General features: G+C 37.0%; 1 protein-coding gene and 1 non-coding gene across 2 annotated transcripts in view; both read right to left on the reverse strand.

The window, feature by feature from the left end:
* LNPEP (leucyl and cystinyl aminopeptidase) overlaps window positions 1-27,603 on the reverse strand; it is an 85,573-nt gene that overhangs the window by 42,699 nt on the left and 15,271 nt on the right. The window contains exons 2-3 of the mRNA XM_032403944.1: window positions 5,835-6,675; window positions 1,222-1,360 (exon numbers count right to left, since the gene is read on the reverse strand). Of these exons, the coding sequence (XP_032259835.1) occupies window positions 1,222-1,360; window positions 5,835-6,675 (980 nt within the window). The remainder of the gene's footprint in view (window positions 1-1,221; window positions 1,361-5,834; window positions 6,676-27,603) is intronic.
* On the reverse strand, window positions 17,661-17,787 carry LOC116632508. Its single transcript, XR_004299444.1, has one exon. It is a non-coding gene; the product is annotated as a small nucleolar RNA SNORA13 (small nucleolar RNA).

Here is a 27,603-nt window from a genome sequence, read left to right on the forward strand (position 1 = left end):
AAAGGGGAAAAGATAACTAGGTAACTATGGGAATAAATGACAGTAACAAACTAAGAAATTGAAAATTCAAACAGGAAACGGGTAGTGAAGATGTTGGCATATTTTAATCTCTCAGCACAAGAGAGCATGACTCTTACTCTCAACAGAGCATGGCCCTTACTCTCAACCTGTCCCATCGTGCCTCATCATGAAAATATACTGAGTATAGTGAAAATCTTTAAGGAATTTTTAGTTTCAAAAGATCCATTTTAAATAAATGTAACTTAGAAATAGTGAATATCAGTGGTTCTGTTTTCCCCTTTAAAATACCACCAAAACCAAAATCCTTCCTTATGACATAGGAGTGCTCCACTCTACTGCTACAATTTCAGAAGAGGGAGCTACAGTTGGGATATCCCTCTGAAAGATCTGGAAGAGCTTTTTAAAGTGCCAGGTTGATGACCTTAAGAAGGCTTAGTGGAATCAAAGGTGGCAAGTCACTAGAGAAGTATGCAGTAGAGACAAGATGAGAGAATGCAGGCAACCTTGCAAGATTTTCTGACCGTGAATTAAGACATGTTTTGGGAGACTAGGCAAGTAGGCATCTCACTTCTTTTAAAGGAAGATGAAGAGTATGGCTAGGAGTGGAGCTGCTGAAGTGATGTCCCCTTGAGGGATAGATCACATCATCTCCTACCTACAAAGGTGGACTCCATAGTCTGTTAGATGTGGCTGCTCCTCTCCTCTGCTTGGTTTCATCCCCACTGCCTCCCACACCAAATTTACATCCAAGAAAGAGGTACATGCTCTTGTTAAACCTCCACATTACAATACAGATTTTTCAATAACCAATAAAACACCAAGGTCAATCATGATTCAACACTATCATGTATCACTATTTAGATTAGCAAATTCGCCACATCTCTGAAAATACCACTGTGATCTTTAGTACTAGTTCATATAGTATTATTACTCGTACAACTTTAATATATAACACATACTTCACATTTCCTGCCCACACATTCCACATCTAGCAGGTCTTCCTCTTTCTTCAACTGCTCCTTGGGCTGACTTCTCAATTAATTCCAACATATATTTTAACTTTTATTTAAGTATTTTAAGAAAGAATAAGAATGTATATGATTTTAATCATTCTCAACAGTATCACAAAGAGGAATTCAAGTATTCATTACAAAGAAAGAGATCCACTCAAAGATTTTACATTAAGGAACAGAACAGTACCTTAGGCATATTTGATAAAGCAGTATATTGCTCATCCCTTATGATCCTGATGATAAATGTGGCTTTAAATCCTGGTTCATCAAAACAAGGAAAAGCAGATCTTGCTGCCAGGGGTTCAAACTGAGTTGCTGCAAAGTACCTAAAACAAACGCAAATTCATCCAACAGTTATTGAGCACCTACTATTGAAGGCACCTTGCCAAGTACTAGGGATACTAAGAGAAACCTGGTACAAACCCAGTCATTAAAGGATCTGCAGTCAACTGGGAGAGGCATAGGTTATATGATGAACAGAAACCTGTCGGGCCACAAACCATGTCATTAATATTGAAAATAAAGCAGTGGAAACAAAGGGCAGGAAACAAATTCTGAGTGGTAGTTGAGATGCTGTATGGAAACTGGTGACAAAATTTGAAGAGTCTTAAAAAATGAGGAATATTTGAAAAGGTAGAGGAGGGTAGGAAGTACACCGTAGAAAGAGTGGGAAGCACAAGGAAAGACAGAGCAATGTGATACTCAGGGACTGGAGGTGGCTGTCCAAGATGGCTGGAGTTGAAGCCACAAGGTAGCCTATGGCAGGCCACTGAGGTCTTAAAAAGGTTTCAGATGGAGATCAGTATGAAGGGTGGTCATTAATTGCCATTAATCATTTACACAGACTCTGGCTTCACAACACTAAACCTTAAACTTACTACTTAGACTTTCATGAAGACTAAAAAACAAAACAAAACAAAACAAACTAGGCGCTCTGTAGTATGATGGTTTCCTTTACAATCTTCAGAAATGAATAAAAAATTTCCTCCCTTTCCTACAGCACAGCAACAACACGTGAGACTTTAACTCATACGAAAGTCCTCAATTAAATGTTGGGAGAAAAGCATAAAAAGAAAAAGAGGAGAAAATCAGATTTTCAATTAAAGCAGAGGAATAAAACAGATCTGCGTTTGGGAAATCATCCAAACATGGCCACAGAATAATCAGGGCACGTGTGGCCCTGTTGTGCATATTTCAGTTACTAGTCAATATGGCACATCTACAATCACCCCTCTGGACATGATGGCCTTGCTGCTTACAGCTTAGTTTCCACTTTTAAAAGATACACAGAAAAGAGTGTGGGACTTAGAGTAAGAAGACCCAAACCCTGCACTTTACCAGCCATGTGACTTCAGGCAATCAGTGACATACACCTCAGTTTCCTTTCATTAAATTAGGATTGAGGTAGGATCCTCTGCCAAAAAATTGGGGTTTTTGTTAGAATCAAATAAGGCTATTCAAAATAAAAGCTACTTGTATGCCACAAAGTCCAACATAGATGTTTATTATCAGTGCTAGATAGTCATAACTCTTCATTCACACTTAAAATTACTGTGCTTTTGTCCTGATAAGGGCCTGCCCAAATAATTGTTTGGGCAGACCCTTATCACAAAAGATAGCTATCAACATACATGAAACAATTGAAACATATCATGTTGCTAATACTCAATTTCTTCACTCCACTCTCAAATTCTTACCTAGTTAACAGAAAATTATGGAAGAGGGCCACAAGTGACCAGGGGATAAAGTTTAATGACATCTGTAATATGCATATAGTCTACTTAGACCACTGCTTTATTAGATAAAAATTGGATAATAATGTTCTGAGACAAAGAAAATCTTAAATTACTGTTCAAAGGGATGCAATAATAACTATCTTACATAAAAGTCTTTTTGAGAAGGTTGCTACTTGAGGATACTTATAATCTATCCTATCTGTGCTGAACACCCTGAAGCTTCTTTCTTTTTTTTAATTTTATTTTATTATGTTATGTTCATTAGTGACTTCCTTTGCTTTCAGAAATACTAGCTGCACTTTGAGCACTACCTCCAATAGAGCTGAAGACAATTATGAATTACCCTGGGGTCATGTAAGAGAATTCTAACCACTGGGAGTAACAATGGGTAAATGAAAAAGTGGTGTGAACTAGGGAAGCAGTACATCTCAGTGGTTAAGAATGGAGCCTCTAGTTAAAATGACTCTGAGGTCACCCTCTGCTACTTGCTAGCTGTAAGATGTTAGATGAGTTGCTTTATGTGCCTGCTTCCTTACCTGTAAAATGAAGAAAATATTAATATCCACCCCTTAATGGGTTTGACAGGATGAAAGACTAAACACAGAAAGTGCTTGGAAGAGTTTCTAGCACTTCAGTTCTCAGTAAATATGGGTTATTATTATCACTGGAATTCAGGAGAGTGCACAGGAAGTTCATTATGGCAGGTGAGGGATAGGAGATAAAACAAAGGCCAGATCTGGAAGAATCTTGAACTAAATCATGTTAGAAAAGAGGAAGTGCTGAAGGATCTTAGACCAACGTGGTTAGATGTGTACTTCTAGAAATATGCGTCTGGCAACTGTGTGGAAGATGGTGGCAAGAGGAGGGGAAAGCAGTGGCAAGATTGGAGCCAGACCAGTTAAGAAGACGCTTGAGGAGTTCAAGATAAAGAGACTGAAAAACTGAAGGACAAAGAAATAAAACATATCCCCATCCTGAATTTGTTAACTAGTTCTTTTAGTATCAGTTTATTATCTAGAACCTTAAGTATATCATCAACACCTTCTAGACTGAACTCCAGGCTCACTGACCATCTCCACATCTTAGATGACATCAGTAAAATTCCCTGAACACAAATACATGTTTGACATTTACATATACTCTGATTTTTCCATCAATAAGGAACATATCCCTTAATTATTTTATCTACTTGTTTAAATAGTTATTCTTATTTCATTTCGAAGGGGAGATACAAAAAATTTCTCTAATAGAACTACACAAAATTAAAAGTTGGAGAGAGACCAAAAAAATTGTTTTGAATTACGGTTTTCAGATATCTTGAAAGGTATAAATAATCTTCTCAACTTTTATCTTCCATCAAGATATACAACCATGTGGGGCATTCATTTTACTGAAGCAGGCAGGTTAACAGATTTATATACTTTTTTAACAGCAGAATTTCACACACTAACTTGGTTTAATAGATTTAAAAACACTTTTTAAACAATATTCTATTTCTTATTTTTAAGGAATTGTCTTCTCTATATTTATAGGATTTTCCACAACTTGATCTAGCCCATGGCAAGAGTCAACAAGTACCCAAAATCACCTTTCTCTACCATACATTTATTCCTTCCATTATATAGTAGTAGGCCCAAGGGACTCCAAGGGCAATAATCTGATTGGAAGAGATGACTACCGGATTTGTCTTCAAGGTTTGTCTGCACTGTTTTTATGTATATCCTGTAGTTCCTAGAGATGATGAAGATTATAAAGAGAGAAATAAAGCCAAGAAGCCATGAGCTGCCATAATTATAAATTTGCTTTTTTTTTTTTTTGGATCCTGTTTACTGTATTACAGTGCAGTTTTACGTTGTTAATAGCGACATTTGAACAGGTAAAGTTCTAGTTTTAGAGCAGAGTGAAAGTAAAAAGGAAAGAACATTGACCCACAAAGGAAATGCGCGTGAGCCTGTCCTGGGTCACATTCACCTCTGGCAGTGCCCACCCACACATCTCACAATCATAAATTTGTTTTTAATATCAGATCTCACGCAAGTGCCAGCATGCCATCTTTTTTTTTTTTTTTTAGATAAAGGCAAAGAGAAAAATTACTTATCTGAATAGGTATATAGATCTTGCTTTGTCTTTCTCCATTTAAGAAGGATCAAACCATTTAAGATAGATTTAAAATATTCATTTCTATTTTTCTCAATACACCAACATACATTTGCCAAATGGCCAGCATCAGTAATTCACAAACTGGCTTACAAAGTAATATGAGGGGATGCGCCAATCAAATTAAACAGATCTAATAAGGACTTCATATACATAAGAGAAATGACATTATTGCTACTTAAGAATAACCTGTATGAAGTGTGCACTGCATCTTTCCAGAAATTGGAACTATATACTATGAACACTAAGATTAAAGTGCAAAATACATAGTCTAAATAGGGAGCTGAATACTTTTATGTTTTGAATCACCATTTTTTAAAACCAAATTAAGTCTCTCCTAGATTTTTTTAAAAATTCCATCAGAAATCCAAAACAGAGTGACTTTTTTAATGAACAGCAAATATTAAGGACACTAAAAATGATGTATGTAAGCATACAACAGTTCTTCCTGCCCTCTTTCTCCATCTCACTAAGCACCTCCTAAAAGCTCTGCACATTAGGAAAATAGGTCTTAAAAAATAATCCATACTTTTCTTTGCATCCCATTGAGATCTTGTGAGGTGACTGAAAACTAGATTCACCAGGATATGAAAAGCTCAAAATAACTTAAGATTTTGTGCTAGAGAATATAACTGATATAATCTTTATCCATTTCCTTCCATCGGCATGGCTAACTCCCACCACGACATATGATATATGACATACATGAGCATGATAGTTGCTAAAGGCTTTGACTAAGAGAGAAATAGTATATTCTTTCCAAGTCACCATTCTACTGTTTTGCACATAACCTCCTAAATTAAAAAAAAAAAAATTCCAGTTAATGTCTCTGGTGTGGGCAAAGGAATCCATATTACGTAAGTCATCACAGAGCAAAGAAGTAGAATCATTTAGGAAGGCTACATACTTTTTCTCATTACTTTCATCTCTGTAGGAGATTCCATAAAGCCCATAGTAAGAACTAGATATATTCGCCGAATACTCTATCTTCAAGGTATAACTGTGTCCTTCAAGAAGGGTTTCAGGGGCAACAATGGCAATTTGTTCATGAAATGGGTATTCCAAGACCTCAACTTGTTTTTCTTGGCTTGAAACTGCTGACATGAAGGTCACTCTCGAAATATTATGGCCTGTACTGTGAAGAATGATATTCCACGTGGCCTGAAGAGCCTGAAGTGAAATGGTCACAGAACCCTTGAATGTCATCGAGGTTAGGTTTGGGTGTAGGTTAAGTTCATAGCGTAGCGGCATAATGGCAGTGGGAAGCCTGACTTGTGCCCATGGAAACAACTTTCCATTTGTTGCAAGTGGCTGAATTAGTCCCATTGATTGGTTTTTTTTATGGCAGCCTTCTTTGGTAAAGGTACATCTGGGTAGTAGATAAATCACCATGATTATAGAAACAGCAACCACAATAAGAAAAATACAGACCGCCATGGTCCTCACAGACGGTGCAGAACAAGTCCCATCTGGGCTTGGCCTATAGCCGGTTGCACTGTTCCGAAGGCCTGAGCTTCTGTTCATGAAGGACATGCCCAGCAGTTTTGCAGATGACTCATAATCCTCTTCATCCTCATCCATCTCATGCTCACCAAGACCCCGCACCAGCAGTCTTGAACCCCGGGGCTCATATTCCACCTCATCAGGCTCTAGAGGATGTAAACAGGGCTCTTTGGCTAAATCTACCACATCTGGTTCTTCCTCAAACATGCTGTTTTCAATCATATTCCTGGGGAGCTGAAGCAGATCTAAACAACCAAAACATAAGGACAAGGCACAGAGTTAGAAAAAAATTTTCATAATAAAATGCCTACTAGCAAAACCACATTTAATCTAAGAATTTTTTTTGTCACTAAGACTGATTTCCATCTCAGAGCTACTGAATTAAATAAGGTGCTTATAATTTTCTTGTGTCATCCATTAAAAACTCAAGCATAAATAAAAGTATACCACAGTCATGAAACAAGAAAGCTAAATAAATGAGCTAGTATGAAAAAAAGGCAGTGGAGACTAAATATTAATTTCCCTAATACACTCCCCCTAACAACCTGGGCCCTTGTCTTGAGCTTTAGAGACCCGTAGAGGGCCTGGCTTTAGAACTGCTGTGCCTGTCCTCACAGATCAGAGATGTGCCCACGCACAGTCTATGTACCCCTTCTGGAGTCTGGTCACCAGAACCACTGGAATTCTTGCCTAAAAGGCCTCAAATCTGCTTCTAAAGCACTTGTGGGTCTCTTTGCTGAGTCCGGTTTCCCCTACAGAGGAACACAAACTGGTGTGTCCATTTATAGGCTTGAATGATAGTTAAGCAATAGGCTGGGCTATTTTTTTAGCTCCAAAAGGGGGATGTTCCTATTCCATGGCAAACTGAAAATGGCAAATTATATAGAAAATTTCCATAATCAAGAAATCATTTAAAAATAAGGCAAAAGAACTCTAAAAACCAGATACAACTACAATCCAACCTATTATTTCATGCTTCCAGGGCATTCAGAAATACAACATATTCCCCTCTGTAACAACCATATTATATACCATGAGTATAAGTGGATCTCGAGTTAGGGTAGTAGTGAGAGCTTTTATAAACTACAAAGAACAACATTACTTGCCAAAAATCAATGAGAAAAAAAAAGTAAAAAGGGTAAATAAATCACATATAAATCAATCATTCCTAAGATAAGATCACTCAATGTTCTTCATTTAAGAATAGTAGATATTTAGCTTTTAAGGGATCTCAAAAGTTCGGTAATTGAAACCTCCATTAACCTTTCTCTACAAGGTACTTCATACATTATCATTTCTAACCCTCACAACAATTCTATAAAATGGCAAGTATAACCATTTCAGACATGAGAAAACAAAAAAGAGAAATGGGTTAATTTAGCTTAAGTCACAGCTGTTTTGACACAAAACTGATACTGAAGCCCAGATCTAAAAATCTAATTCCAAATTTTAGATTATTCCCACTATTATACTACATCATCCTACTCAACTAATTCAATAAGGGTAAGAGTTCATACCTAAATTATTTATTTTGTACTTGGCAATGAAGTTGCTAAGAGTATTATTTTACCATCATCAGAATAAAACTTACATAAAATTATTTAATAACTAAATATCTCTACCTTAACAGAAATGTCATGTATTTTGTGTGATCCAACAAAAGCTGAACAGTGGCAACTCATAATCCATGAAACAAAATATCAATAAATATTAGGACAAAATTGAGTCTTGCTACCAAGTGTGGTCTGTGGACCAGAGCATCCACATCACATTGCAGCTTTTTAGAAGAGCAGACTCTCAAGTCCCTTTCCTGAATTTGAATTTTAACAAATCCTCAGGTGATTTATGTGCACATCTGCTTGAGAAGCCCCGGTCTCAGCCTTCTCTACGGTCAGATCCCAGCCAGCAATAGACACTCCATTCCTGGGTGTGCTCTGGCCACCGCAAAATGCTTACTTACTCTTCTGAGAACAAGACACACTGCTGTTGCAAGCTATCCTCCACATGCCTATTCTCCCTGTTGCCCTTGCCTGCAATGTCAGCATTTCTCCCTTCCATCCCAGGCTACCAGATGAACACCTGTCATTCCATAACTCAGGTTTATTTGCTACAATGTAAATTAAGAAAAGTTATTTTCTTTTTATTTCTCTTTTTTATTATTACATTTAAAAAATAAATTTTCTTTTCACTGCATGTCACCCCTTTCTGCTTTGGGGAGCACAGAGACCCCAACGAGGTTACCTTTTCCTACCTCCTCTCTATCCTGAACTTCCATACAAGCCATGCTACTTTGTAAGTTTTCTTTGAATAAAACTTTTGATCACATTCTAGGTGTGGGTTTAACAAGCTGCCATCTTCCCATCTCCTGTGAATGACCTACAAATGGAAGAAGACCTACAATTAACATCCTGCTTTAGGAATTTCATCTCCTAAACATCCAATAGTGCCCCTACTTCTCATGACAAAGTTGTTTTGTTTTGATGGTTAACTGTGTCTGAGGGCCATTTACTTCTTTAACAGAGCAAATATTGCTGTAACTGAACTTAAAATTTTTTTTAACTCTTAATGAACTCTTAATGGGTTAGAAATTTTCTGTGGTAGTTTTTAATCCTGGCACAGTGCTGAAGATTAATTGCTTAATTTACTTTTTCAAAATACCTAAAAGGCTTTTTCTGACCTTTTTTACTACCTCATATAGGAAAATTATGTTCTCTTAGCATTTGCCCATGTTGTTTTGTTCCGTGTCAGACCTGTAGACAACAAGGAGGTCTGCACAGTATGTTTTTTTTTATTTAATGAATTTCTAAACTAATTCTAGGTATAATTTCAGTTTACTTAGAGCACACCCATTCTTTTTTTTTTTTTTAAAGATTTTATTTATTTATTTGACAGACAGAGAGATAGCAAGAGCAGGAACACAAGCAGGGCGAGTGGGAGAGGGAGAAGCAGGCTTCCCACCGAACAGGGAGCCCGATGTGGGACTCGATCCCAGGACCCTGGGATCATGACCTGAGCCGAAGGCAGACGCTTAACGACTGAGCCACCCAGGCGCCCGAGCACACCCATTCTTGAATTCATATCCCCTTAGAACTTTGGTTTTGTGTGTTTTGACTCCTCAGCAATGCCTTATTTAAGGCAAGTGGTATTCTACCATCTGACCATTTTAGCATCACCTGTCTGCATTTCACTTACTTCAAATCTTTTGATAAGGGTTTAGTCAGATGTCTGCCAAATCCAAATACCGTAATTTTATTATTTATCACCCATTCAGATTAATACCTATGTAGAATTTTAATCTTTCAGAAATAGAATACATTGACTCATCTATAATTTATTGCACATTAGAGGCAAACTTTTATAGATGTGTACAACATCAAATTAAATATATCAAACCAGGGGAAATCATTCTTGTTATAGGTAACCCATGAAGACTGTACTTCCAACCTATTTAAGAAAATTTTTCTTTGGACTCTTAAATCGGTACACTTTGATCTTAGCATTAAATCATAAAGCAACATGATTACCCCTTGCTCTAATGGATTTATTTATATTAAAAGAAGAGATCCTACAGAAAGAGGAAATTTTCTAAAACCTTTTAAATCCACATATACATGCTATCTATAAGCCAAAAGCAAAGAACGTCCTAACTGAATGTTTCCGTTTTATTTATTTATTTTTTTTAAGATTTTATTTATTTATTTGAGAGAGAGAGAGAGAGAGCACAAGAGGGGGTAGGGTCAGAGGGAGAAGCAGGCTTCCCGCGGAGCAGGGAGCCCGATGTAGGACTTGATCCCAGGACTCCGGGATCATGACCTGATCCGAAGGCAGTCGCCCAAACAACTGAGCCACCCAGGCGCCCTGAATGTTTCCGTTTTAAATAACATAAGCCCATGTGGTAATAATCTAAGAAAACTGAAGACATTTCTTTTCATCAGATACCATGAACTGGTGCTCCTCAATGTTGTCTGTGGATCAATCCACAAACTGTTATCAGTTTGTGACAGGATATATGTGGACAATTAGTATTTAAAAACTTATAGCAATTTGTCAATAATTTTATGTCTATCAAATTTAATCATTTAAAAAATGGAGCTTATAGTTTGCATGTCTGTTTTTCATTTCAGTTTTCCAATAATTCATATTTTTAAATGCTACAAAACTTCTGCAACAGATTAAAAATTAAAAAAAAATAAAAACCTCAATTCTTCAGCTCAGATAATATGGGAAGCAATGGGTTGGATTGTCACTATCATGGCAATCCAGGTCGATATGAAGTTCTCAACTATGACAGCAGTAGAAGTGAAAAGGAGGGAATGATTACAAGTCATGTTAAAAACGGAGAATACCCAGGAACTGAGGCTCCCCTGGGCCAGACAGTCTGTAAGATGGAGTGACAGAGGAAAGTCTATGTCAATTCCCGATATACATTCTGGCTTGGATAACTGGAAGAAAGAATTCCATTCATTGAGATTGAGAATATAGGTTTTCAAATTCTCTCTCTTGTTTTTTTTGGGGGGGGGGGGGTGTAAGAGGAGCAATAATGAGAATGGAGTTAGGGGATGGCATTTGTTATAGGGCACGACATATTTAATACATCTCTCAGACAGGTGGAGATGTTTGATTAACAGCATGTTACAGAGTTAAAGACTTAACTTTAGAAAGAAGTTCAAATCCTGCCTCTTCCACTGACTGCTTGACCTCAAACGATTACCAAACATTCCTTCACCTCAATATCCTCACCTATAAATGTGGAAAACAGAACTATTTTATAGGACTGTTAAGAGGATTAGGTCATGTGGATCTGGATTCAAAACAGGGATCTGCGTGGAAGATTCAGATTTCAGAATCACCTGGGTATACAAAGTGAAAACCATGCAGATGAGTGAGACTACTGAAAGGGAGGTAAAAGTCAGAGAGCATCAGCACTGAACAGGTGGGCAGAGGAAGAGGGGCAGAAACGGAGAATAAGAAGGAATGTACCACAGGTAGGAAAATTAGGACAGTAGCATCTCAGAAAATAAAGGAAGTTTTCATGAAGGAAGTGGTCAGCATTAAACGTCTTAGAAAGGTCACAGAAAATGAGGCCCAGAGAGGCCACTAGATCTGGCAACCAGAGAACCAGTGACTTTTATAAAGCACCTTCAGGGGCACAGTAGGAATGAAAGCCTAACTTCAACAGTCTAAAGAATGGAAAATTAACATGGGAAAGCAAGAGCTGCAGACTATTCCTTCAAGGTACATAGTGATGTGTCAAGAAAAAAACACAGGGTCAAGAAAGAAAATATGGCACAGAGAAGAGTTAAGTTCTTTTGTTTTGTTTTTTGTTTGTCCGTGTTTAAGATGGGAACAACTTAAGCATGAAGGAAAAGTAATGAATGCCAAAATGTGGAGGTGAAGGAGTAGACGAGAGGAAATGTTGGGGTAGGAAGACATCACAAAAACTCCAGTAGCCTTGATGGGAACGAGGCACTTCTCCTCTGATCCTGGGAGACAGAAAGTGAAGACAGAGAAGAAACCTGTATAAGCACATGAAGAGCTGAGGATGTGACCACAGACAGCCTCCATGTTCTCTGCAACGGAAGAATCAATGCCATGTGCTCAAAGGCAGTTGTGGAGAAGGCATAAGGGGATTAAGGAGAAAAATACAGGACAGAAGCTATGGCAGAGGACCAGGGAAGGATGACGCAAGGACAGAATATGGCTGAGAAGTTCAGTACACCCAGCAGAATGTGCCATACTACCAGTCTCCATAAATGCCTTTAGCAGTGCTTACCAGCCCAAGTCTAAAAGAAGAAAAAGTGGGTTATGTGTTTTTTACCACAATTACAAAAATGAAAAAATAAATGCCAAAAAGCTTTTAAAGAGTACAGAAAGCAGATGGGTTAATTCGGGGTTAAATATGTAGAGAGGATGTGGTGAAAAGCTAAGGGGAAAATGCATAAGGTGCTGGCAAGAGAGAAAGTGATTAACAGAGGGATTCAATTTAGAAAACACAACAAAAAGTAAAGCTATGGCAAACAACATGGTGAGCAACTCGAATTAAAACAAGAAAACTTCCCACAACTTTAATCCCTTGAAACTACCATTACATTTTCTGAGAAAATGAAATGAAATGGGGAGTATTTTCAAACCAACAAGCCAAAACAACTTGAAAAGAATAGGCCTAATTTCAACAAGGCTTTTTGGGCAGATGCAAGATTGCTATATTCAATTAGGTAATATAGCAACTTGCTATATTCAAATTGGGCCTTAACAATAAAGAATTATGCTTCTTCAGAGGCCTCCCAGACATATTTAAACAGAGCTAAAAGCTTCAAGCATGAGGCAGCTTTTATATCTTCTAGATCATTGCCAAATGGAAACTTCCAAAACTTTCTGAAGTGATGGCTAATTATCAAATAATTATTTCCCCAATAAGCAATCCTCTGCCAACAAAAAGAGATTTTATTTTTTTAAAAGTTTAATCTTAAAAAGGAAAGAAAACAACTAGAATTTAGAACAAAAACAGTGATTTTTCTGTATAGTTCTGATCTGACAAAACATTACCCCACTCCTCCTCAACAGACACACTCAAAGAAAACCTATTCCTATTAATCACGGCGTTCCTGTTAAGTTACATAGAGCATTTTCTCACTTCCACTAACAGAGGACAAGTTTTAAAGATGTTCTCAACAGCCTCTTTCCCTGATACACACTGTTTGCTTACACCTCAAAGCATAAGCAGTGTCATAAAATACTAACACAGAAAGTCCTGTATGCATTCCTACTTTTACGTAGTGCTGTTTCAAAAACCACATTTAATTTTCCAGTTGACAGGTCCAAGGTCACAACCTAGGATGCATGACCTGAGTAGGGTCTTTCTTTTCTTCCCCTCTCCCACCTCTCTTGTGAATAGAGCTCTCTTGTGAATAGAGCTCTAAGACAGCAGTGAATGGAAGACTAGGGGTGGGAGGCAGGAAGATCAGAGAGAAATGGTCAGTTTAGAAGCACCATAAGCTCACTTTATTTAGTTGTAGAAGAGACTAAAATGTAATTTTCCCTTTCAAGTTACCTCTAAAGTTCACTTCAACACATATAAAAATGTCGTGGGAGACTTCTATTTCCAATATGACACGGTAACTGATACCAGACTTTTCTTCTTCTCATAAGCAACTATTAAACTGGACAAAATGATGCAACTATTTGTAGCTACTGGATAAACGAGCAATAACATGAGCTTACATTTGCTTGCTTCTCTGCCTTGGGACAACTTTCTAATTGTAGTATGGGAAGCTAGAGTCCTAGCCGAGCAGGGCTGGTGGCAGAGACAGGACACTGGAGAGGACAGAACTGTGCAGAGTGGGGACCACACAAGTTTGTATAGGGTTGCCTGAGAGTCCTTAATTAATGGTGGGCATAACTACATAAGGCTTACAAAAGAGTGGCTGTAATAAGGTTACTATGGAGTAGATATACTAGAGGTCAAGCAGCATAGGGCAACATTGACAGTCTAACCCAACCTGAATAAAGAGAACTCATGAACACTCTGCACATCACTTTGAAATGCTAGAAAGACTTCACTTTAAGGGAAAAAGCACACCCTAGAATAAGACCAACTCCAGACCACATTAACAAAGTTTAAAACCAAGCCCTAACAAAACCCACACAGCAAAAAGAGTCTGGGGGCAGAGTCGTGCTAAGTTAGAGGAGCCTGAAAAAAAACTTTGAGCTTTCCACAGATATTCCCCAGCAAACCTATATAGGGCCATCAGCCAGTAACTAAACTGCTACTAAAACAAACACCACTCTACAAAGAAAACTTTTTTTTAAATCAGCATCTCTACAGTGTATCAACACTGTTCAATACATAATAAAAACATTACTAGACATTCAACAAAACAAGAAATGTGACCCATAAGAAAAAATAAGTCATTAGAAACTGACTTTAAGTTGGCCCAAATATTGCATTTAGTAAAAACTTCAGAGCTGCTATTTGAAATATGTCTTAAATAAAGGAAAATGTTTTTAAACAATAATAACAACAAAGGAGAATATATGAACAAATGAGACTCTCAGCAGAGAAACTGAAACTACAAAAAAGAATCAAATGGGAGGGGGGAAAAAAGGAAATTCTAGGACTGAAAGGTTCAATAATTAAAATGAAAAAGTCACTGAACGGACTTAATAGTAGATCGGAGATGGCAGAACAAAGAGTCCATGAACTTGACAGATCACTAGCAATTACCAATTTGAGGAACAAAGAAAAAAGGATTGAAGAAAAATGAATACAGCATCAGAAATTTGTGGAACAGTATCAGACTGTCTAACACATGTAATAGGATCCCCAAAAGACTCTGAAAATAAAGCAGAAAAAATATTTGAAGACACAAAAGTTAAAATTTTATTAAGTTTGATGAAAACACTATTTACCAGATCCAAAAAGCTCATCAAACTCCAAAAACAACAAATACAAAGAAAACCATATCTAGCTATATCACACTCAAACTGCTGAAAACCAAAGACAAAATCTTTTAAAAAGCCTAAAAACAATATGTTACATACAGGAGAAAAATAATACAAAGAACACTAACTTTTTATCATGACAATGGGAGCCAGAAGATGACAGAACAACATTTTTAAGGGGCTGCAAGAAAAAAATTTGTCAACTCAGAATTCTATATCTGGTGAAAATATCCCTCAAAAAATGAGATAAAGATCTTCTCAAATAAATAAAAGTGGACAGAACTAATCTCAAGCAGATGTGCACTTTAAGATACCATAAAGGAGGTTCTTTACGCCGGAGGGAAATGATACCAGACAGAAACTCAGATGTGCAGGAAGGAAAGAATACTAGAAATGATGAGTAAGTTGTTAAAAATAAAAGTTTATGTTCTTTATTCTTCTTAAAATTTCCTTAAAAGATTGCATATTAAAGCTATCTGCTTAAAGCAAGATAATATGTGAGTTTTTAACATATATAAAAATAAAAATACAACAACAAGAGCACAAAGAATAGAGAGGGTGGATAAGAAGAATTAAATTATATTTGTGAATTGAGAAGGGGAAATGATAAGTGTCCAGTGAGAAGTAGGAGGTATAAAGTAAGAAGAGAGAAGCACAGGTATAAAATGTTCAATGACATAATATTCACAATAAAGAGACTTTAGTAAGTTAAGGATACATATTATTAACCCTAGAGTGTTCAATGAAAATGTCATTTAAAAGATGGATAGCTAAAAAGTCAGTAAAGAAAATAAAATGAGGGTGCCTAGATGGCTCAGTTGGTTAAGCGACTTCCTTCAGCTCAGGTCATGATCCTGGGGTCCCAGGATCGAGTCCTGCATTGGGCTCCCTGCTCAGCAGGGAGTCTGCTTCTCCCTCTGATCCTCCCCCCCGCCATGCTCTCTCTCTCAAATAAATAAAATCTTAAAAAAAAAAAAAAAAAAGAAATATTAAAAAATACCCAATTCAACCAAAAGGGGGCATTAGAAAAGAAACAGAAACAAAAACAAAAGGGACAAAAACAATGGCAAAATGGTAGATTTAAACACAATCACATAAATAACTTCATTAACTGTAAATGGAGTAAACATTCCAACCAAAGGACAGAGATTATCACACTGGATTAAAAAAAGCAAGGCTCAACTACACACTGTCTATAAGAGATATCTTTTAAATTTAAGGACACAAATAGATTAACAAATTTGAACAAAATTTTATAATGGTAAAAGAAATTCATCAGGATAAGATACCAAGCTTAAATATGTACATACCTAATAAGAGAGCTTCAAAATTCAAAACAGAAAATGGCAAAACTCAAGAAACAGAAACATCCACAACCATAATTGGAGATTCTATCATCTTTCTCTTCATAATTAAACAAGTAGACAACAAACAAGCCACAGAATATCTAAGCAATACTATCAACTAATTTGGCCTAAAAGACATTTATAGAACATTACACAAAACAACTGCAGAATATCTATGTAACAGTCACCAAGATGGGCCATATACTGGACTATAAAATAAATCTCAATAAACTTTTAAAAGATTGAAAGAGGGACACCTGGGTGGCTCTGTTTGTTGAGCATCTGCCTTCAGCTCAGGTCATGATCCCAGGGTCCTAGGATCGAGTTCCACATTGGGCTCCCTGCTCAGTGGGGAGTCTGCTTCTCCCTCTGCCTGCCACTCCCCCTGTTGTGCTTGCTCTCTCTCTCTCACTCTCTCTCTCTCTGACAAGTAAATAAAATCTTTAAAAAAGTAATAAAAGACTGAAAGAGTTTTTTTAGAGACTATGATCTCTGACCACAATAGAAATAATTTTAAAAACCAATAGTAATAAATTATCTAGATGATCTCTAGATATTTGGAAAACACAAAACAAACTACTAAATAATTCAGAAGTCAAAGAATAAACCACAAAGAATTTAGAAACTATCTGAAATAAATAATAAAATTTTTTTTAATTGAGAGAAATCCACTTTAAATGCCTTTATTAGAAAGAGGTTTAACCTTGCTTTGCTGAGGTTTAAAATCAGTGATAAAAGTTTCCACCCTAAGAAAGCAAAAAGAATAGTATATTAAACCTAAGAGAAGAAATAATAAGGAACAAAGCAGAAATCAATGAATTAGAAATAACAGAAAATTAATAAAGCAAAAAATGCTGGAGGGCAGGAAAGTAGTATTACTGGCTCTTAATCATATTCTCCTAGAAATTGGCCTTCAAATCAACATTATGTCAGGTCCTCGTGGATCTCCAAGACCAATTTTTCACTTCTCAAAAGTCTAGTTAGGTTCGTGTAAGAGACAGATCAGAACTGGGTCCTGGGCTAGAGACAGAGATTCTCTTTCACAAGCCCCACAGCCTTCTATCTGTACCTCTTCTAAGAGTATCTGATAAACACAAAATCATTTAGCCAGTGATAATGCTAGGCTACATCCAAATTTAGAAAATCCATATGTTCTCCCCCTCCTCTTAAAATAAAAAGCTAGAATTTTTTTTTTTTTATAAATCCAAGTACTTAAAAGAAATTGGAGAGCTATTTAAAGGAAACCTCTTATAATCTCTTCAACAGTAAAAAAGTATTCTTATGCAAAAAAAAACCTTACTTAACTCATCTATTTCTCAATTTAGATTTTTGTATATTGTTTTCTTAAAAAAAGAAATCTTTTTTAAAACCGTTTAAGAGAAACTATACATTTAGCAGAAAACTCAAGATCACATGTGTAAACAAATTAATGTAAAAGCATAAACTGTTCTTATGCAGCTCCTACACCAACAATATCCAATTCAAGGACAGGAAAAGGCTGCAAAGCATTCCGCCTTTTTTGACACCACATTCGCTAGTTTCCAAAAGTGAATGGACAACACAAAGGCTACAAGAAAAATATCTTTTTAAGTGCCCATTTAAAATTTTAACTGAGTACTTCTCAATAAGAAAAAGAAAAAGAAAAAAGAAGGGCCTCATTTTTAAGCATTTGATTTAAAGTGCTTAATTTATTTAGGGTAAATCACAACTCTGAGGTTCATTCTGCAGAAATACAACCATCCTGCAGTAGTTCAGGTTACAGTTTTGTGAAACCAATCTCCAGAGCCAGCACCATTGTTCTAAATCTCAGGGACTCAATGGCCAAACCTATATTTAAACTAACTAGATCATTCCTCAGCTCTCAGCCATGCTTCAACAAATCCTTAAACACATACAACCACGCACAGTGTTCGCTCTGCCTCCGACCGGTATGTGAGACCATGTATGTGTAACATACATCTCAGTTTCTCTCAAGCATGCATGGCTGTTGTGGTCACTTCACATTTTACCCTTAGCCCACACTCTTCACTCTCCTCAGCCCACAGGACTCTCTTTTCTTGCTCTTTATTACACTAGTCCAATGCAGTCTTTTCAAATCCCTAGTTTCTTTCACCTTTTTAAAATCAATTCAACTATTACTGGAACAAATGTCCTACTGTGACCCATTCCCCTACTCTCCCTAAAATAGCACACTATAAAAATTAAGATGCCTAACTGGTCTCAGGATGAAAAGGTTAGAAGGCCTGCAATAAAGAAATGCTTAAATGGGCCCTTAAAAAAATAACCCAGTGAGACTTTCACAGATGATATCTTTTTCCCCTATGGTAACTTCTGAGACAATCTAGGGAAAGCAATTTGATTTATAGTAAACTTGACATTATCTAGTCATCATTCGCAAGTAATCCTGCCAACTTGATTGTTTATCCAGTGCAGGCTTTCTTCTTTGGTAGCCAGTGTGCACAGAGCTGTGTTTATAATTAGACTGTGCAGTGTTAATTATGCTGGCCGCCCTGCCAATGTTCTACAGCCTACAGGGAGAGATCAAAACAATCATTCCCAAATCATGAGTCACCTCACTCTTTCCACACTACAAACCCCTGGCAGCCTCTCAAATGGGGAAAATGATAGTTGTGCACACAAAATGCTTATACAGCCTTTCACATTTAGGATGAAATATGAAGTTCCAAAACCTGCTCCATGCATTTTTCTAGAATTTTTCTACATTTTAATTCTGTAACTTTTTGCTTATTACAGAATTATAGTTTGAAGGCGAGAAGGTTTAGAAAAATTTCAAGGCCTGGTTTAACCTATAAAGAAGGGAAGTTCTGCATAGGTAAATTGTAATTATAGATTTTGCTTCGTATTTAAACAGTTCCTCCAGGGAAGGGCTCTTCTCTCATTCATCTTGGTATCCCTGCTGCCCTGCAGGGAAAACAGCTGTAATAAATGCTGAAATGAAAGCAGCAACACCCAAGACATTAAAAGTAAGTATTAATTAATGAAAATTACCTCCATGTCCATTCATAGATTCTCCAAGGGCTAAACCCAGGTTTACTGAAACTTGGAGTAAGATAGAATTAATATGCTAGCTATGAGGTTAACACCTGCTGTCGCGCTGGGTCCTAAATCAGCAGGGCTTAGTAGTACTTCAGTGGTTATGGGCTTTGAGTCACTGCATTTCATTTCTTCTGGACACTGACTCTTCGGACTTCTTACTACATTTCCCCCTCTTCCCTCAAAGCCAGTGTATAATTTAAATCAATTATGGTTTAGGAGGCATAAAGTTTAGTGCTGAGGAACCTGTGGATTCTGGTTCTGACTCCACCACTTAGTGTGTTCTTGGGATCTCAGTTTTCTTACAGGTAAAATGGAGATAACGACTGCCCTGTCTGCTTAGATTATCACAGGGGTCAAATAAGATAAATGGGTCATAACACTTTGCAAACTTTGAAGTGCTACATTAATAGTTTATTGCTCATATATTAAATAATTATGGTAGGAGCTTCAAAATCATAAGCAAATAAACACATCTTTTACTTTTCAGCCAAGCACACTAGCATTTCTCTTTAAGATGCATCAGTACAATTTCCCCCTTACACCTTTTACTATAGAAGATGCTTATATGTCACCCACAGCACACATCAGTAAATAAATTCATAAAATAAGTCAAGCCCCAAAACCCCATTTTATCGTCTGTGCCACAAATACCAAATGATAACATAAGCAACAATTCCAGCCTCTCGATGTCTTTTAAGATCAGCAACAGCAATGTCCATAGAGGATTTCAGCCAGTGTGGAACAGGATAACTTGAGATAATTCTATCTGTTTCACAGAGATTTTAATACACAGGTTTTATATTTTAAGTCCTCTGACTTCTGAGATATTTGCCAAATGGCTGCCTTGATTGTAAAGATACTACAACCCTTCCCAAAATATCTCTAGGGATTAAGTGTATCTAAAGGCCATGTTCATTTACTATAATTGCATTTACACAATAAAACTCAGATAACCAATGACAGCTACAATTTGTAAGAAGGCAATTTAAATTTATATAATGCTCACACTTTCTGATTAAAATAACCTAAAGGGCAGCATTACATAGCTATCAATTTTATTTTACCAAACTAAAACACTCAGTCAATAAATTTTTCACCATCTTCAAATTCTACACCACATTATATTCCCCGAGTCTAATCACAGCTGTTATTTTCTGTGCAGTTTTGTAGTCCTATAAGCAAAAGTCAACATTTCAGTGCATGAGGGGAACAGCAAAGAAGATGAACTGGCTACTTTTATGTTGCAGCTATGAAGCACATTATTTTAAATATCAAGGAGAACATTTAAGATGAAAAGGAGGCATTCTACTAGAGAATGCCAATAACCAAGAGTATCAGACACAAACAAGGGCTACAGCACATAAAGAAGGCTGCCATGAAATGCTTCGGATATGGAATTTAATGTAAAGGATCAAGGAGAGGGACAAACAAATACCTGTAGTTTAATACAAACCTTAATTGTAAAACAAGAATAAAAAAATGAGAGAAGAGTAATTTCCTTCAGTAAAGGAAGAAAATTTTTTACCTCAACAAAGTAGGTGTGCTTTTAACTTATGTCCACTTAAACCTCCAAATTAACCGATGTTCTCCATTCCCCTCGAAAGACATTTTCTGATGCCAGGTGCCCACTGAGTGCCAAAAGGGCTACTCTCTAGAAGGTCCAAGCACTATGTCCCCACAAGAGCAGCTGTATTCTTGCCAAGGATTGGTTGTTCTCCAATCAATATATGCTAGCTAAAACTATAATTGTAGTTATATAATAATTATTGCATTAAATGAAAAAAAGAAAGAAAACGGTTTCTGTGAAAACTGAGCATGCAGCAGAAAGACCCTACAAAAGTGAGTCCCCCAAATAACAGGGCTGCCAAATTAAGTATTAGTAAGTAAAACAAAAAGATTGGGGAAGGAGGGCCCTACAGAAGAATTTTTGCCCCCAAGCTTCCAAATGTCTAAGTTCTCAAACCACTTGGAAAAAAAAAAAAAAAGACCTGGAAATTACAGATACATCATGGGTAGCACAGAAGAAATATGAAGAACTCTAATCAGTGGACCCACATGCAAAATAAAAGCTTTAGTCAATAAGACAATATTAGTAACTAAGTTTACACATTTTGACTTGAAATGCTAAAGCAATGTATTTTTCTTTATGGTGTCCATTCTTAACTAGGTTTTCAAAGATATTTATTATATATGAGATCATGTTAAAGGAAAAGTGATCTAAATCTAAGGTTCACCCTAATAGTTCATCCTGACAATCAAGAGCACACACACATCTAAGTTCCCCCAAACACAAATCATAATATATATACATCTACTTGTGAATGTCTAAAGAATAATTTTACTAGGGGCATCTGGGTGGCTCAGTCGTTAAGCGTCTGCCTTCGGCTCAGGTCATGATCTCAGGGTCCTGGGATCGAGCCCCACATCGGGCTCCCTGCTCGGCGGGAGGCCTGCTTCTCCCTCTCCCACTCCCCCTGCTTGTGTTCCCTCTCTCGCTGTGTCTCTCTCTGTCAAATAAATAAAATATTTAAAAAAAAAAAAAGAATAATTTTACTATAACACTTAAGAACTTTGCTCTGCAGTTATACTTACTGATGAAATTAAACCACAGAATGTTTAAAATCATGTCTCATCAATACATTTCAAAACTTAAAATATAGTCTTTGACCAAGTAACTCCACAAGAGAAATGCATCCCATGAGTAACTGCAGAAAGATGTATATATAAGAATGTTTACAGCTGTCTTGTTTACACAGCAAGAAAAAGGAAACAATCTAAGTATGGAACAATAGGGGATAGGTATATTAATACCTAGTAAAATACTAGGCAGACATAAAAATTATTTACATCATAAAAGTTATTTACTTCTATTTTAAACATGGAAAGGTGTTCAAAGTATCGTATTAAGAGGCGGGTGGTTACAGAATTTTAAGTAAATAAATATTCATCCGTTGGATACACTGTAAATAAAAATGTTAATACTAGTTATTTCTGGGAGGTTATTTCTGGGTATGTTGGGTGTTTTTATTATCTATATTTTCTACTTTTTATATGTATAAAAAAAGGAAAACCCCCTCAAACATGTACAGATCATACTTTAATTTCTCAAGATCTGAAGTTAATGAACTGATGAAAAATTACCAACACTGTTGGGGTGTTTTAGAAATGGCCCTGGACGGTGAAATCAAGTAACTGGGATACCAAGACAGAACTTGCTACTGACCTTCCATTGGACTTCCTATTAAGAAGTGGAATCTCTATCTCCACCCCTTGAATCTAATGGCTTTAAACCTTGCTTCTGTCAATGGAATGCAGAAGTGACACTATAAAATTTCCAACCCTAGCTTTAGGAGGCCTTGTCGCTTTCATTATTTCTCTTCTACTGACCTGAAAGGCCCATGAGCATAAATCTGAGTTAGCCTCCCTGTGGATGAGGAACGACGTTGGAAAAACAAGCCCAGCCAACAGGCAGCACCAACTGCCAGATACGCCGGTTAAGCTATTTTAAATCTTCCAGCTCCAAATTAAGCTGCTAAATGACGGCTGCTACAAGTGACCTCAGGCAAGACCATTGGAAGAAACATCCAGCTGAGCCCAGTACAAATTGTTGACCTACAAAATTGGGAGCAAATAAAATGGTTATTATTTTAAGCCATTAAGTTTTGTCATTTGTTACACAGCAAAGATGAGTGATTTATCCATCACCCACATAGTAAACTATTAATATTGTGGTGTATAATTCTTACAGACTAATCTATCCCTTAAGACAAAACTGAGATTACACTGTACATAAAAGTTCTATGATTCTATGATCCCAGGGTCCTGGGATCGAGTCCCACATCGGGCTCCCTGTTCGGCAGGAAGCCTGCTTCTCCCTCTCCCACTCCCCCTGCTTGTGTTCCTGCTCTTGCTATCTCTCTCTCTGTCAAATAAATAAATAAAATCTTTAAAAAAAAAAAAAAAGTTCTATGATTCTATGACATCTTGGAAATGGGAACACAAGCAGGGCCTCATGGTCAGACTTGAACTCTGACCCATTAGAACAGAACACCTGGTATGCAGAACACACAGCATTCTTTATACAAAAACTGTGTGCAGCTGTGTGCAACTGTGTGGGCTTTTCCTCCAAAGCCCAAGGGCCTTGAAGTATACGACTTCATAGTTTCTTACTCCCTCATTGATAGATGAGGACGCTCTGCCTTGGGTCTTAGTACAGGACCATTTCAGACAATGAAAAAAGTAAGACCGAGTTCATGATCACAACCACCATCTTAATGCCACCACCAATAATGATGATGATAAAAGCCAACATTCACTAAGGGCTTTAGCATGCGCTAACAATGAGCTTGGGCACAGCAGAGTAGTTAAGAATGTCTCTGAAACTGGAGTGTTCTGTCACTTCCTCTGTAACCTTGAACAAGTTATTTCATCTTCCCAAGTTCAATTTGCTCATTTGTAAAATGGAGATAATAATGGTACCTATCTCACTGAGTTGTGAGAATTAAAGATATGTGTAAAGCATTTAGAACAGAGCCTAGCACATACTAAAGTGCTAAATAATTATTAGCTTTTGGTATTATTAGTCAGCATTTTACATATGTCATCTCATTTGTTACACAGCAAAGATGAGTGATTTATCCATCACCCACATAGTAAGCTATTAATATCGTGGTGTATAATTCTTACAGACTAATCTATCCCTTAAGACAAAACTGAGATTTAATCCCCACAACATTTAATCCCCACAACATTTTATAGATGAAGAAATGAGAATCAGAGAGGTCAAATAACTTGCTGGTAAGTGGCATGGCCAAATTTCAAACCTACATTTTTCTGACTGTAGTAGCTAATCCCTTCTAGGCCATGTGCCACGACTAGCAATAGTCCGGGGAATGTCAAACCAGGTCCCATGTGCCAGAGAAAAGCCCCATGTCTTTGCAGCCTCTGGATCTGGGGTGGTCACAGAGCCACCTCTAGGTCAGAGCTGAAGAGCTACAGAGAGGGTTAGGACGGTGCCAGAGATTGATACAACTACCACCGTGTGTCAGACACTGCACTATGGTTTCCACAACTCTGTCTGCCAGGCATTTAGTAGGTACTCAAAAAGTGCTATTTGATTTTGCCCAATTACATTCCCTGTTATGACTTCATCATAGGCAGTAAAGTGAACTTTCTCCCACTCATTAGGATTATGAAATTATCGGGGCGCCTGGGTGGCTCAGTTGGTTAAGCAACTGCCTTCGGCTCAGGTCATGATCCCGGGGTCCTGGGATCAAGCCCCACATTGGACTCCCTGCTGGGCGGGAAGCCTGCTTCTCCCTCTCCCACTCCCCCTGCTTGTGTTCGCTCTCTCGCTGTGTCTCTCTCTCTGTTAATTAAATAAATAAATAAAATCTTAAAAAAAAAAAGGATTATGAAATTATCCAAATATAATACCCATTTTACTGAAACTTTACTTTGTTTGCTACTTTAGAAAACTAAAAGCTTTTTATGAGACCCTTTAAACCTATTATATTTTACAGATAATTAATTTTTCTTCAAAGTTACTCAGCTGGTTAGTAAAAATGAATGAAACTAAGACTTCTTTTTTAATTTTTAAATTTTAACTTTTCTACAAGGAAATTGGAAGTGAAACAATGAGCAAATTTAACCCACAGAACTGCTCAGCTAAGTTTAGTTCTACCCAAATTCAGCTCAATGATTTTGAAAACAACCACTTTCTCAGACTTACAGGAAATGGTTAAGCAACCTCAGAGAAGTAATTTCTTCTTGTGCCATGGTAGACAAGTTTTTTTGTTTTGTTTTTGTTTTGTTTTGTTTTGTTTTAAGAGTCCTTTTCAGATAATAGGGAACTTTGGAACATTGTACAAGCGCTCATCAACCTAAGGAGCAAGTCTACAAGATGCTACAGCTATTACTTTATTCTAGATATTCTTTCCCCTTCAAAAAGAGAAAAGAACTATAATATGTTTTTTAAAAAATGAGTTTTTACATTTCATAATAAAATGAATTCTCAAGACTTTAAATCCAAACCGGAAGAAGAAAAATGAACATATTAAAATTGAACAGAGAGGCTGACAGTTCAAGACTGAGCAACATGGTTCCATCCTGATCTCAGACAAAACAGAGACTAGATATGATCGAAAAAATTATATTTTTAGGGAAATTTCTCACATTGTTCTATACCTGATTTTTTGAGAAAATCAATTTCCTGTCTCCTTCTACGCTGCAGTACTAGTTGAATCCTGGTACCAGAAAACATGATACTTGGGATGACAGACTCTGCATAATCATAAATATAGGAGTTTTCTGGCTAAGAGAAGACACTTCACCAATTCTTAAAATTTGTTTTTTTAATGCAAGTATTTCTAACACATTTTATTACTTTCCCATCTTCTTACAAAGACTGGTCTCAACACAGTCATCATTGGGAAAAAATGACTGCACCGCTCTTTGTTGGGAAACAGAACTCACTGTCCTAACTGATAAAAGACTACTAATATAGAAAATGACACCTCCATACCCCAAACACCAAATTGGCCAATTTGCTTAAAAATACATTTCAATTAGCAACTTAAAAGTTTATAGCAAATCATATTGTGTGGGATTTTTTTTTAAGTTTTACTTTAGATTTCTTCACTGAACCAAGTTTCACTGCAGCTCTACTCCAGCTATTTTTCAGGGGGTTTACGAGCACAACTAACAGTCAATTTTGATTATGATTTACGTATCAGACAATAAATACTTCTTACAACCAAATTACTCTATTTGAAGAACCCACAGAAAAGGAAAGAAAGATTGAGAAAAAAAATGAACAGTGCCACAAGGACCTGTAAGAAAGTAACAAAAGGACTAATATATATGTAATTGGGAGTCCCAGAATGACAGGAAAAAAATACTGAGACAGAAAAATTATCAAGAAACAATGGCCCAGGGGTGCCTGGGTGGCTCAGTCGTTAAGTGTCTGCCTTCAGCTCAGGTCATGGTCCCAGGGTCCTGGGATCGAGCCCCACATGGGGCTCCCTGCTCCATGGGAAGCCTGCTTCTCCCTCTCCCACTTCCCCTGCTCGTGTTCCCTCTCTCGCTGTGTCTCTCTCTGTCAAATAAATAAATAAAATCTTTAAAAAAAAAAAAAGAAATAATGGCCCAAAACTTTGCAAATATGGTGAAAGACATATATTTATAAATTCAAGAAGTTCAATGAAAAAAAAAAGGGAAAAAAAGTCCAAAGACAATGAAACCAAGACCCAAACAATCAAACTGCTAACAACCAAAAGTAAAGAAAAACTTGAAACCAGCTAGGAAAAAAAAGTGACTTATTACATATAAGGTAATATCAGTTCAAATTACCATGAGTTTTTTTGGTTTTGTTTTTGTTTTAAAGTAAATTCTACGCCCCATGGGTCAAACTCATGACCCAGAGATCAAGAGTCGCATGCTCTATGGCCTGAGCCAGCCAGCCATCCCACCGTGGATTTCTTTCTTTCTTTCTTTTTCTTAAAGATTTTATTCATTTATCTGACAGAGAGAGACACAGAGAGGGAACACAAGCAGGGGGAGTGGGAGAAGCAGGCTTCTCACCGAGCAGGGAGCCTGACGCAGGGCTCGATCCCAGGACCCTGGGATCATGACCTGAGCCGAAGGCAGATGCTTAACAACTGAGCCACCCAGGCGCCCTGCCACCATGGGTTTCTTAACAGAAAACTATGGAAACCGGAAATGAAAGAGTAACATCTTTATTTTTTTTATATATATGGAACTATTATTGTATGTTTGTGTAATATATATGATACACGTGTTATACATGTGTTATATATATTACACATTTGTGTAACCTTTTTTTTAAATACCTTTGTGTAAACATGTACCCAAAATACATAAACAGCCCTTGTAACTCAATAACTGGGCAAAAAGATTTGAACAGCCATGTCACAAAAAAACAGATGAACTAAGGCCAAAAAAAATTATGAAAATATGTTCAACATCAGTAGTCATCAGGGAAATGAAATTAAAACCACACTGAGATACCACTATGCACACACTAGATTGGCTAAAATTAAAAAAAGTAATCATACCAAATTTTGGCAAGGATGTGGAGAATAAGCACTCTCATACACTGCTGATGGAAATGTGAAATGGTAAAACCAGTTCTTGGGGTTTTTTTAAAGATTTTATTTATTTGACAGAGAGAGTGAGAGAGCACAAAGGGGGAGCGGCAGAGGGAGAGAGAGAGAAGCAACGTCCCTGCTAGGGTGCCCAACGCGGGGCTCATTCCCAGGACCCTGAGATCATGACCTGAGCCGAAGGCAGACGACTGAGCCACCCAGT

The sequence above is a fragment of the Phoca vitulina genome, unplaced genomic scaffold, assembly GCF_004348235.1.
Source record: "Phoca vitulina isolate PV1807 unplaced genomic scaffold, GSC_HSeal_1.0 scaffold6, whole genome shotgun sequence".
NCBI classification, from domain to species: domain Eukaryota; kingdom Metazoa; phylum Chordata; class Mammalia; order Carnivora; family Phocidae; genus Phoca; species Phoca vitulina.